At 42.8% G+C, this 13,252-nt stretch overlaps 1 protein-coding gene across 2 annotated transcripts in view; it reads right to left on the bottom strand.

Annotated features, from left to right (window-relative positions):
* Positions 1 to 13,252, bottom strand: part of TICRR (TOPBP1 interacting checkpoint and replication regulator) — a 46,346-nt gene that overhangs the window by 30,420 nt on the left and 2,674 nt on the right. For both annotated transcript variants that reach the window (XM_070054526.1, XM_070054525.1), the window contains exons 2-5: positions 10,880 to 11,138; positions 8,878 to 9,113; positions 6,272 to 6,506; positions 3,026 to 3,155 (exon numbers count right to left, since the gene is read on the bottom strand). In XM_070054526.1, the coding sequence (XP_069910627.1) occupies positions 3,026 to 3,155; positions 6,272 to 6,506; positions 8,878 to 9,113; positions 10,880 to 11,138 (860 nt within the window). The remainder of the gene's footprint in view (positions 1 to 3,025; positions 3,156 to 6,271; positions 6,507 to 8,877; positions 9,114 to 10,879; positions 11,139 to 13,252) is intronic.

The raw sequence follows: 13,252 nt of genomic DNA, 5'->3' as shown, positions 1-13,252 counted from the left end.
ATAACATGTCATGAATTTTACATAAATGATGAGTTCTTTAGTAACTGGATGCTAATCTTTTGCTGTTTATATGGCTTGCAGCTGCCTTAAGTGTAGGATTTATTTATTTGAAAAGCACAGTTAAAGAGAGGCAAAGGGAGAGAGGGAGGGAGGAAAGGAGGGAGGGAGGGAGAGAGAGAGAAGACTTCCACCTGCTGATTCACTCCCAAAATGGCTACAAGGGTGGGAGCTGGGCCAATGTGAAGCCAGGAGCCTGGAGCTTCCTCCGGGTCTCCCACATGTGTGCAGGGGCCCAAGGACTTGAGCCATCTTCTACTGCTTTCCCAGGCCATAGCAGAGGGTTGGATCAGAAGTGGAGCAGCTGGGACTCGAACCAGCACCCCTATAGGAATGTCAGCACTGCAGACTGCAGCTTAATCCACTATGCTGCAGTGGCGGCCCCCTGCCTTTGTACTTTAATACAGAAACTTTTAAAAATAATTATTGTAAAACTTCCAGTGTTTTCCTTTATGGTTTGAATTTTTTATGTCTTGAATAAGAATTTCATCCTTACCTTGATATTCTCCTAGTTTTTTTTTTTCTTCTAAAAATTTCAACATTTGCTTCTCACATTTGGTCTACTGATCTATTAGAAGCTTACTTTAAGAGATAACTTCAAAAAGTGTGGAAAAATGGAATTAAAAGATAAGTTTTATTTTTGTGCAAAAATTGAAGTCCATATATATGCATAGTCTTCAAAAAGCTCATGGAAATGCATATTATTAAAAAAACCTATGGGAATACTTAAAGATTTTTTATACCAAAATCAACTCCTTTTAGTCCCATTTTCCATGAAGTTTTTGAAGTACCTTTGTATATTCTGTGAGGTAAAAATTTAATTTTTGTCTTTTTTTCTTGTAAATAGCCAATCATTATCACTATACAGTAAACTCAATTTTTTTTTAAGTAAAGGGCCACTACTTTAAAGCCATCCCCTGCCACATCCCAGGGTGAGCATTAGCAATCAGTTAGCATCAAAAGCAGAGCTGGAACTCAAACACAGGTACTCTGATATAGGAGTCAGATGTCCCAGTCATTGCACCAAACATCTGCCCCAGCTAAATCTATTCTTTCCCTGCTGATTTATGATGTGACCTTTGTCATATACCAAGTTGCCATACATGTGTGGGCCACTTTCTGGGCTCTACTACTGGTCAATCCTTGCACCAATACCACACTGCCTTATTATATTTTTAGACAAATTTATGTGTTTGTGTGTGTATTTAAAAAAGTGAGAGACAGAAACAGAGAGTGAGATGAAGAAATCTTCCATCTATTGGCTCACTCCCCAAATGGAAGCAATAGACAGGTCTGGGCCAGGCCAAAGTCAGGAACCAGAACTCCATCCTGGTCTCCCACATGAGTGGCAGGGGCCTAAGTCCTTGGACCATCTTTGGCTGCCTTCCCAGGTGCATTAGCTAGGAGTCATATCAGAAGCGAGCAGCTGGGAGTCGAACCAGCATTCTGCTACTTGATCTCAGCCAAAAGGCCAAGAAGCAATTGAACCAGCATTCTGATACTGGATGTCTGTGTCACAGGTGGTGGTTTAATCCACTGCATCACACACAGCCCCACACTGCCTTATTTACTAAAACTTCATGGCAAATCTTCATATCTCACCAGGGGATATGTACTTGTTTTGTTCTTGGCCCTTTATTCTTACCTACCTTTGTAAGCTTTATTCATAGGTATCTTAATAATTTAACATAAATTATATACATTTATGTGGATTACAATTTCTAATTGTTGTTGGCATATTATTTACTTTATACACTGACTTTTGTATACACCAACACTGTTGAAGTCTCTTATCAGTTTAATGATGTGCCTGTAGAATATTCCAGATTTTCTGTGAAAATTGTACTATTTTCAAATGTCAGTATTAATACTTCATGAAAATAGATGTATTTTTAAAATATGGGCCATATTTGTACAGTAAAACTACAAAATGCTGAGAGAAATTAAATGGAGAGATGTACCATGAACATTGCTAAGATATCAGATCTTCCCAAATTTATCTATGACTCAACAGACTCGCAGTCAAAATTCCAACAGGCTTTTTTTGTGGAAACTGAGAAGCTGACTCTGTGGAAATACAAAAGATCTAGAATGACCAAAGAAATCTGAATCAAACAGTAGAGAAGACTACCTGATTTAAAGACTTTACTATAAAGCTAAAGTATGTGGTACTACAGTATGTGGGTGTAAAGCCATATTAATGCATGTGGTATTTATAGTTTCCAGACTTTAGTCCATCTAGAAATAGATCTGCAAAATGATGGTAAACTGATGTTTCATAAAGATGCCACAGTAGCACAATGGGAAAAGGATCATCCTTTAACAAATGGTAATGGAACAACTGGCTATCAGTACACAGAAATTAAACCTCCACCTCACCTCTTAATAATAGTTTGAATTTTTGTTATACCTTTTACATTACTAATATTGTCATTTTTCTTTCTTAAAAAAAAGCTTAATTTTGCTATAATTATTTTATTTTGCTTTTCAAAGTTGATTTTGCTGATAATGTTATTCTTTGTTTTCTATTCATTTCTGTTCTTTATAACTGATTTTCTTGAGAATGGAGGGTAACTCTTATTTACTTGGATTATATTCTTAGTAAGTGGTTTTTAACTTTAATAAAACTATTTTAAGCCTATCAATATAGCCTAAGTATAAATTCAGCTGCAAGTTTGTTATTTCCTATGTTAACTGACACTTAGTATTAAATATTTTCAGATATCTATAATATGGGTATTTAATTTATATTTAATTTGACAAATTTCTTTGGTCATTTGAAAGAATCTTGACATGTATATATTTACATATTATCTAACAATCTCACAATATGTACCAAGTATGAGTGCTTTATTTTTGAAGTTAGTTTTTAATATTGGATTATACCCAAGAGAATGTGGTTAAAAATGCAGATAATTGAGAATTGATTTTGATAACCAATATCCAGAGAAAAATAGAAAAGTTTTACCAGAATGACTCCATCAAATTTGAACTGGCACCACTGGTGTTTGAGAAAGGAAACCAATTCTCCACAATGGTGGGACTCCAGGCAACGGTGCGGCCAAGCTCCTGCTGGGCCCACTCTGGAACAGGAGGAGCTGCAGGAACAGAGGAACGGAGGGAAGGAGGCATTACAACTACAGCAGATAGACCCCTGTGCTCATGCCTCCCCTACACGGCTAGCTTCCCTCCAAAGAATGTACAAAGCAACATCCTAAAAACAACCTGTGCTTGTGTGTGCTATCAACTCCTACAGGACTAGGTTGCCTATGAAAAAAAATACTTCTGGTAATGTACAAGCACAGTTTGAAGGTTTTCTGTTCTTGTTATCAGCAACAAATCCCCTAATTGATTTCTGAAACACTCCTCTAAAATAAGTTGTTTCTCTATATCTGTATTCCTTAAAAGTGGCGTTAACAGGGCCAGCGTTGTTGACACAGAAGGTAAAGCCAGTGCCTGCAATGCCAGCATCCCACATGGGCACTGATTTGAGTCCCTGCTGCTCTACTTCAGACCCAGCTCCCTGCTAATGCACCTTGGAAAGTAGCAGATGGCCCAAGTGATCCTGAATAAAGTTCCTGGATTCTATCTGGCCCAGCCCTGGAAGTTGCAGCCATTTGGGGAGTGAACCAACAAATGAAGATCTCTGTCTCTCCCTCTGTCTCCAACTCTGCCTTTCAAATAAGTAAACCTTTTTTAAAAAAGCCGCTGCCTGCAGTGCATATGGGTCCCGTTTCAAGTTCCGGTTACTCCACTTCCAATCCAGCTCTCTGTTGTGGTCTGGGAAAGCAGCGGAAGATAGCCCAAGTCTTGGGGCCCTGCACCCACATGGGAGAACTGGAAGAAGCTCCTGGCTTCTGGCTTCAGATCAGTGCAGCTCCAGCTGTTGCAGCCAGTTGGGGAGTGAACCAGTGGATGGAAGACCTCTATCTCTCTCTGCCTCTCCTTCTCTCTGTGTGTAACTCTGACTTGCAAATAAATAAATAAATCTTAAAAAAAAAAAAAAAGATTTTTATCTACTTATTTGAGAGAGAGTTACAGACAGTGGGAGACAGAGAGGTCTCCCATCCACTGGTTCACTCCTTAAATGGCCACAACGGCCAGAACCAGGCTGATCTGAAGCCAGGAGCTTCTTCTGGGTCTCCCACATGGGTGCAGGGGTCCAAGCACATGGACCATCCTCTGCTGCTTTCCCAGGTGCATTAGCAGGGAGCTGGATGAGAAGTGAAGCAGCCGGGACTTGAACCATATGGGATGTTGGTGTTAAAGGCAGTGGCTTTACTCACACAACCTCATTGGCCCTATTTCAGAGCTTTGAACATCACTCACAACTCCCATCATCTCCAGTGCAGGCAGACCAGCCACACTCCAGGCATGTGGATCTGACGTCTACTCAGAAATGCATTTGGATGTCTAACAGACAACTCAGACTTAACATGTCAAAACAAACCCCTGATCCTGGCCCTCCCAGTCCCCTGCTTCTCCCACAGCCTTCCCCATCTCAGAAGGCAACTGCAATCTACTAGTTGCTTAGGCCAAACATCTCTAGTCACTTTCAATTCCCTATATTTCACACCACACATTTGATTCAAGAGCAAATCCTGTTGGCTTTACTTTCAAAATATATCAACACTCCAACTACTTCTAAGTTCTGCGTTGCTACCATCACCTCTTGCCTGGACTCCTACAATATATCTGTCATCTCTCTGTTTCTCTCCTTGCCTCTCCAAAGCCAATTCTCAACACAGCAGCCAAAGCAATGCCACTAAAACTTAAGGTCCGATCAAGTCACTGTGGAAAACCACCCAAAGGGTTCCTTTCCTGCTCGCAGAAAAAGACAAAGTCTTTTCAACAGTCGGTGAAGACTACACAGTGTCCTCTGCCCTCAACTCCTACCCACTCTTGTTCCTTCCAGCCTCAGCCACAGGCTTCCTTGCTGTCCCTCTGACCAGCAACTTCTCCCATCACTTCTGTCTTTGTTCGGTATCATCTTTTCTTGGTTTTTAAATATTTATTTATTTACTTGAAAGGCAGAGATACAGAGAGGCAGAGGCAGAGAGAGGTCTTTCAACCACTGGTTCACTCCCCAGATATCCCCAATGGCCGGAGCTGCACTGATCCAAAGCCAGGAGCCAGGAGCTTACTCTGAGTCTCCCACGCTGATGCAGGGCCCAAGCACTTGGGCCATCTTCCATTGCTTTCCTGGGCCATAGCACAGAGCTGGATTGGAAGTGGTGCAGCTGGGACTCGAACCGGCGCCCAAATGGGATGCCAACACTGCAGGTGGTGGCCTTACGTGTTATGCCACAGTGCCGGCTCCTCAGTATCATCTTAACAAGGCCTTCCCAACCACCCTATTGAAAATTGCACTCTTTCCACCCCAACACTCCCTACTCTTTCTCTCTGCTTTATTACTATAGCACTTATCTCTTTCAAATATACTATATGGTTGCCTTATTTAGTTTACTGTCATGTCTCCCCTGATTAGGTGGCTGGCTCCATAAGAAGAGGCCTTTGTTCTGGTCTCTGATATATTCCCAGTACTCAGAACAGTGCCTGGTAGAGAGCAGAGCACTCAAAAACTCTGTTGAATAAATGAATGCATGGAAGAAATATCAAGCTGATTATATCTAAACCTATCTAGCTTAAATAGTTTGTAACAATGCAATGATTGCAAAATAGAATCACTACAGTCTTATATGCAGTCTTTATTAAACACAAGGCTATTTCAAAAAGTTCATGGGAAAATGGAATGAAAAAATAACTTTATTTTGGTATAAAAATTAGTTTCGGGGCCGCCACTGTGGCATAGCAGGTTAAGCCACTGCCGAGGACATTGGCATCCCATATGGGTGCCAGTTCAAGTTCCACTAACACATTTCCAATCCAGCTGCCTGCTAATGTGCCCGAGAAAGCAGCAGAGGATGGCTCAAGTGCTTGGGTTCCTGCACCCCATGGGAGACTTGGAAGAAGCTCCTGGCTCCTGGCTTTGGCTGACCCAGCCCCGGCCATTGCAGGAGTGAACCAATGGATGGAAGATCTTTGTCTCTGTCTCCCCCTCTCTCTCTGTAACTTTGCCTTTCAAATAAATAATAAATAAATCTTTACAAAACAAACAAACAAAAAATATTCGGCTTCTATTTAAGAAAGTTCGGATGCAAGAGATGCCTGCAAACCACTCCAGGCTACGCTGGCTGCTGGCTCAGAAGCTTACCAGAAGGAGCAGGATTTTCCAGTGAATCATGAAACTGATTCAGTACGTCATCCACAACATCTGGGAAAAGGGAAGCTGTATCCTGCGGGCCCTGGGCCACAGCTGCTTGGAGAAAATGGTTTTGAAATACAGCCTCTTCAGTGCGGAACACAGTGAGAACTGTAGCATTGGCAGAGAGCGGGGAAATAACTCCGGTGACCGGGGGCCAGCCTTCTCCAGGGTCCACATCAACAACCTACATAAAAAGTGTGAATTAGTTGAGAATATTATTGTAAACATGCAGGAAGAATGCAACTTAGTAAAAGAGTCATTTCCTCAATGATTATTAAGATAAAGAGAAAACAGGAAAAGATAGACTTGATAGCTATCAGAGGTAGAAGAGAATTTATTAATTATATAGTCCTAATCTTTCAATTCATAAATAAGAAAAAACTTTTTTCCCCTCATGGTGGAAAAGTTTATCGGAACACAGTGTAGGGAGGGTTTATAAATAAGAGGCCAGCCTTGAAGGAATCCTACACGGGTCTTCTCCCAGAAGAACCCCACGAGCAAATGGTGCAAAGGATTAAGACTCAGTATGGCCCATGATGGGGAGAGAGAAGAGCTTTGCAGCAACTGTGGGATGAGAGCCGTTCCTCTGGGCAGCCGAGCTGGGCTCTAGGGCCTCAGCCAGCCTACCAGCGAAGGCCTGAGGAGGGGGTCTTCTCATCTTACTGCTTTCCAGGGAGAAGGTGGGAGCCATCAGGTCTCTCAAAGCAGAACGTGCCCCACGTGTGCCCACTCGAAGCTTGCAGGAAGGTGTGGCTGCTATACTGAATGCCAGGAGGTGCAGCTGATTATCATCCCCGTCTATAGAGGGACTGAGGCTCAACGAAGAGGTAACCAGTTTAAGGTCACTTAGTAAGAGGAGAATCCAAGCTCATCTGACTTCAAAACCTGTGTAGACCCGGCTGGACTGTGGTACAGGTTAAGCCACAGCGTGTGATGCTGACATCCCATATCAGAGTCCCAAGTCCTAGCTGCTCTGTTTCTGATTCAGCTTCCTGCTGAAGCACCAGGCAGCAGAACATGGCCCAAGCACTTGGGCCCCTGCTACCCATGGGAGACCAGGATGAAGTTCTTGGCTCTTGTCTTCAGCCTAGCCTAGATCTGGCTACTGGGGCCACATATGGAGTGAATCAGAAGATAAAAGATCTCTCTCCTTCCCTCTGTCACTATGCCTTTCAAATAAATTAATATTAAAAAAAAAAAAGCATTCAATTAACCACGAGACAACACTATCATCTAAGGAATTTATCCACAACAGACAATGAGCAAAGGAGCTGAGACTTAATGCAGACTGCCCGATTCCCAGCCCAGCACTCTTTCCATCAGTGCATACAACTCTTAGAGTGGTAACTACTCAATCACCACCCCCTTTTTCTTTAGAATGCTTCCCAATGGCTCCTGAGACTAGAAGGGCAAAGGCAATGGTAAAGACTCTGCTGATAGTTTAAAAAGGAAGTATAGCCAGCGCCACGGCTCACTTGGTTAATCCTTCGCCTGTGGCACTGGCACCCTGGGTTCTAGTCACAGTCAGGGCGCCAGATTCTGTTCCGCTTGCTTCTCTTCCAGTCCAGCTCTCTGCTGTGGCCCGGGAAGGCAGCGGAGGATGGCCCAAGTGCTTGGGCCCTGCACCCGCATGGGAGACCAGGAGAAGCACCTGGCTCCTGGCTTCAGATCAGTGCAGCACCGGCAGTTGTGGCCATTTGGGGAGTGAACCAACGGAAGGAAGACCTTTCTCTCTCTCTCTCTCTCTCTCTCTCTCACTGTCTAGCTCTGCCTGTCAAAAAACAAAAACAAAAAAACAAAAGGAAGTAATGTTTTTATAAATTTTTAAGAAATTTATGTGAAAGGCAGAGAGAGACAGACAGAAATACTCCATCTGCTGTTTCACTACCCAGATGCCTACAACAGCTGGGGCTGGGCCAGGTCAAAGCCAGGAGCCTGGAATTCAATCTGGGTCTCCACACGGGTTTTAGTGACCCAAGTACTTCATCTCTCACCTGCTGCTTCCCAGGCTGCGCATTAGCAGGAAGCTAGATGGGAAACAGAATGAAGATCCAAACTCAGGTACTCCAATACAGGATGTAGGCAACTTAAATGATGAGCCCACACCCACCATATCTTTAAACCAAATTTGAGTAAGATAAGTTTCTTTTGGGAGACATTTCTCCATTTGTGTTAATTATTTTCTAATTCTATTGGGTAATGCTATCATATCTAACTTTAATTTCTTATATAAAAGTAAGAAATAAATAACAAAGCATTTAAAAAATAACAAAAAAATCTTTCTCATTTTACTACTTAATACACTTATCCCATTTGGCTGACTGCCCTTTTCCCTATGTGACTATAACGTAACTGGCCAGAGTTCATGCAATTTTATAAAGGGTTTCTTCACTAATGGGTATTATTGACAGAACACCACAATGCAGACACATCATCAGCTTTACTGAGACTGTTTTACACGGGGACACAGCGTGCTCCCTGGCACTCAGTGAACACGTTATCTCACTTTGCCAGTGTGACCGAGGTCAGTAAGCAGACATAGGGATGACACCCACCAGATGCAGCTCCTCAGCCACCAGCCTGCTCACCAGCCGCTGAAACAGCCTCTGGGTCGACGTGTGCTCCTCCGGAGTCTGCAGCATCCAGCTGTCGGTGCCTGCAATGCTGCTGGGCGGGAGGGACCACTGGGCCACGGAGCCTTTCAGAAAAATTCTCACTGGTTTTTGAAAATGTCTCTGGTGCATAGCCAAGGGCTCCAAGGTGACTGTCCATGTTTCTTGACTCTCTTGGCCTGTTAGAAATGAAGTATATTACAATTCCATTGTAAGGAATACAATAAATACTAAAAATACATTCACTAGTGAGAAAAAAGTTTGTCAGGAGAGGTACTAGAATTGTCACCTAGTTCACACTTCAGCCCTTATTCTACTGTCAACATGCCAGCTAAAGCTACCAGTTTTATGGGAAAAACCATACACAAACAACATTTGCAAAAGCAAGATGTGATGTCAGACCTTTTCAGGAATTACGACTTAGAAATAAGTATTAAAGCAAAGCTTACTACTTACAAGAAGATATCACTTTTTTTTATTATTTATTTGAAAGAGCTACACAGAGAGGAGAGGCAGAGAGAGAGAGAGAGGTCTTCCGTCCGCTGGTTCACTTCCCAATTGGCCACAATGGCCAGAGCTGCGCCGATCCAAAGTCAGGAGACAGGAGCTTCCTCCAGGTCTCCCACATGGGTGCAGGGGCCCAAGGACTTGGGCCATCTTCTACTGCTTTCCCAGGCCATAGCAGAGAGCTGAATCAGAAGTGGAGCAGCCAGGCCTCAAATTGGCACCCACATGGGATGCTGGCACCTCAGGCCAGGGTGCTAACCTGCTGTACCACAGTGCCGGCCCCATAAGATATCAGTTCTTAAGCCCATCAAACATAGTGTATCAAACCTTATGAAGTTAGATTCTAGAGACTGTAGGAAGCTATCCATTCCAGCTTCCTACTTACATGGACCTTGGGAGGCAGCAGGGATGGCTGCACCCACATGGGACAGCTGGATTGTATTCCCAGTTTCTCTCTCTTGTGAATAGCAGATGGCAGTGCTCTGTCACTTTAATTGTCTCTCACTCTCTCTCTGCCTCTCAAAAAATAATTAAAAGAAAAAAACTCCTCAAGAATTCCTTAACCTGCATATAGGATACAACATATTTATGGATACATCCCTGTATGGTGTTATTTCTCTGAATATATAATGTGCTTAGAGAGTCACCAAATGCTGAATCATGTGGTAAAGTAAATTTAGTAAGATTCCAACACTGGTTTTTCCTAGTCTCGAACGTCATTTTTGATTTCTGTAGACTAACTTATTTCCTCTCTAAGTCACTATTCCTCTAGGGTCTTCAATCTATCCACCTCTTCCTGAGGCAAAGAAATCTTCACCACCCACATGTTAAAATCATCTTTAAATCAAGCACTTGTTCTTTCTGTAAACAGGCTTTCAGCTGTACTAGAGTACAGTTCCTTCCTTTTCCGTGGTACCTCTGATCTTGCCTAGACTTCTTTTAACTACAAACATTAATTAAATGCTTATGCTGCAGGAAATGCTTAAGAAGTTAAAAGCAGAGCTGGTGCTGTGGCGCAGCAGGTTGAGTCACCTATGGTGCTGGTAGCACCATATGAGTGCTAGTTCAAATCCAGGCTGCTCCACTTCCCATTGTCCCTGCTAATGCACCTGGGAAAGCAACAAAGGAAGGCCCAAGTGCTTGGACCCTGGTACCCATGTGGGAGACCTGGAAGAAGCTCTTGGCTCCTGGCTTCCGCCTGGCCCAGCCCCAGCTGTTGCAGCGATCTGGGGACTGAACCAACAGATAGAAGATCTCAGTGAACCAACAGGTGGAAGATTTCTCTGTCTCTCCCTCTCCCTGTCTCTCTAACTCTGCCTTTCAAATAAATAAATTAAAAAAAAAAAAAAAAAAGTTAAAAGCATGGACTTGCCTTGAAGAAATTAATGTAACAAAGATAGGAAAAGAATAATAACAATTCAAAATACTTTTTGCTTACCTTCAACAGGGAGAAATAATGTCCCCTGCATCTGTGGAAATGAGGCTTCATACGCAGGAGAATTATAGAGCAAACGGTTTAAAGTGGCCTCTGCCGGCAGAGTTGAAATCCAGGGAGAGAGATGAGGCTCACTTGACAGTGTCTCCCCAGCTTTAGGAAAATCCCGGCTGAATGTTTCGGACGGCAAGACAGCGCCTCCTCCATGGTGGAGCAGTTCACACACTGTCCAGTACCCCAAGTGGTCTGGGGATTCCCACAACTAAAATAAAAATGACAACCTTAAGTTACTGTAAATAATAAATAAAGACAAGGGAAATCAGGAGAAAGTTGATAACCACATGGAAGTATCAGATTACACAATTAATATATGTACTGAACCAAACACAAATAATGGCCAGCATCCAGTTACTGTGCAGTGCAAGAAATGACTACTACATAACAGACTTTCATGAAAGCATCGGTTTAGTGAAAATACTACTTATATTTTTTATCAATGAACAGAAGTGATGCAAATCACTAGTTAAAAATCATGAAATGCCCATCAGAAGGTACATAAAACCATTACACATTAGCCCACGTGAGTCTGTGCTGTGCAAGTTAACACAATGACAAGCAGGTGCCACAGCAGTAAGGCAGGAGCACCTCTCTAGATGGTGACTTGCCATCTCAGCTCTGCTCAGGAACCAGACAGGTCTTCCCTGTTCCATCTTCTCTGCTTTAACTGGAACCTCTCATCTCCAAGGCCGTGTGCCTCCAGGACAGAAGTGACTCTTCAGCATAACCATAAACCTTTCGCAACTCAACCTCTAAACACATTATCTTCTATCTCGCTCACCCATCTCAACCTTCTAGGCACACTGAACCATTTGCTATTTCCTGAGTATGTCACACTTCATAATACTGCCATGCTTTTGCTGTTTCTACTCACATTTCTGTGCTCCCCTTCCCTCTCTACCGGCTGAATGCTCATTATACTTCTGTAGCTCCAATCCTACTTCCTACAAGCCCTCACTGCTTCACACATAACCAACTCCTCAGTCAACCTTGCTTCAACCAACTGCTGTTGAGCAACTTCCATGTGACACACAGAATCTTTTTTTTCAAATGTTTACCTCTCACAGTTAATCAATTTTTAAAAAAAATTTTTTTTAATTTTATTTACATGAAAGAGTTATAGAGAAAGGTAAAGAGAGAAAGAAAGATCTCCCCAAATGGCCACAACAGCCAGAGGTGAGTTGGCCCAAAGCCAGGAGCTTCCTGAGTCTCCCACATGGCTGCAGGGCCCCAAAGACCTGGGTCATCCTCCGCTTCTTTCCCAGGAGCATTAGCAAAGAGCTGGATCAGAAGTGGAGCAGCTGGGACTCAAACCAGCACCCATATGGGATGCTGGCGCTGCAAGCCAGGGTTGTAGTCCTCTGCACTACAGCGCTGACCCCTTCTAGAATCTTAAAAGACGGGATGGGCTGAGTCAAACAGCAATAACATGAAACATTTAACAGCGCCACAATATAACATTCAGCCAGCATGTGACTATGAAGAATATAGATCATATATAGAATGTCATTGTGCTGGCAAATAACTGTAAACTATGAATTACTACATGAATGTGAGGTATTAGGGTCTTCAAGGTCATCTAGGTCATTGGAAACTTTCCATTAGATTCAAGTTCAAAGAGGGTCAGGAAACTGCCCACCAATCACAGCAAGGCAAAAGTAGATCAAACAACCCGGGACAGCCTTGGACAGTGCTTTTAAAATCTCAGTTGTGATCAGCATTTGATGTGATCAGCAGTAGATTATGATCAGCATTTGTTTTTAAATTGATGAAAATATTAGAGCACAGTATGTATCAAAGACAAAAAATGTATCGTGAAACTTTCGCTTCAGTTACGCATACCAATCTGGAAAATGTATAATAAACAATTAGTGTTTCCCATGTGTCCATGCCTGCATTCACTGCTATCAGGGAGAACAGTGGGCTAGTTCAGAGTCCATAGGTCCAATTAGGATTTTCTACCAAAAAAAAATTGTTTCAGCTAGATTATAAGCCTGAAAAATCCCAACTTGACTAATCAAGTCAACTCTACTTATCAAATGAAAGGTGGAACTTCATTAAAATGAGTCAGGGGGTTCTTATCTTCCATGCAAATGTGAATTCAGATTTCAGTCCATGTGTCTCCCAGTTCTACTTCCCAGACTGAGTGCTCCAAGGACAGGGCCTAAGTCTCTGTCTGGACAGTGGAGCTGGACAAAGGCTTTTGAATAGGAAAACAACAGAAAACAATTCCACGAAAACTTGAGATTATCTGATGGGCATTTTCTTAGAGGAAACAATAAAGCAGACGCAGGAAGGGAAATCTCTGAGCAGACCCAT

The sequence above is a fragment of the Oryctolagus cuniculus genome, chromosome 12 (genome assembly GCF_964237555.1).
Source record: "Oryctolagus cuniculus chromosome 12, mOryCun1.1, whole genome shotgun sequence".
NCBI classification, from domain to species: domain Eukaryota; kingdom Metazoa; phylum Chordata; class Mammalia; order Lagomorpha; family Leporidae; genus Oryctolagus; species Oryctolagus cuniculus.
Note: the sequence above shows the minus strand (reverse complement) of the source record. Positions and strands in the feature narration are given on the sequence as shown.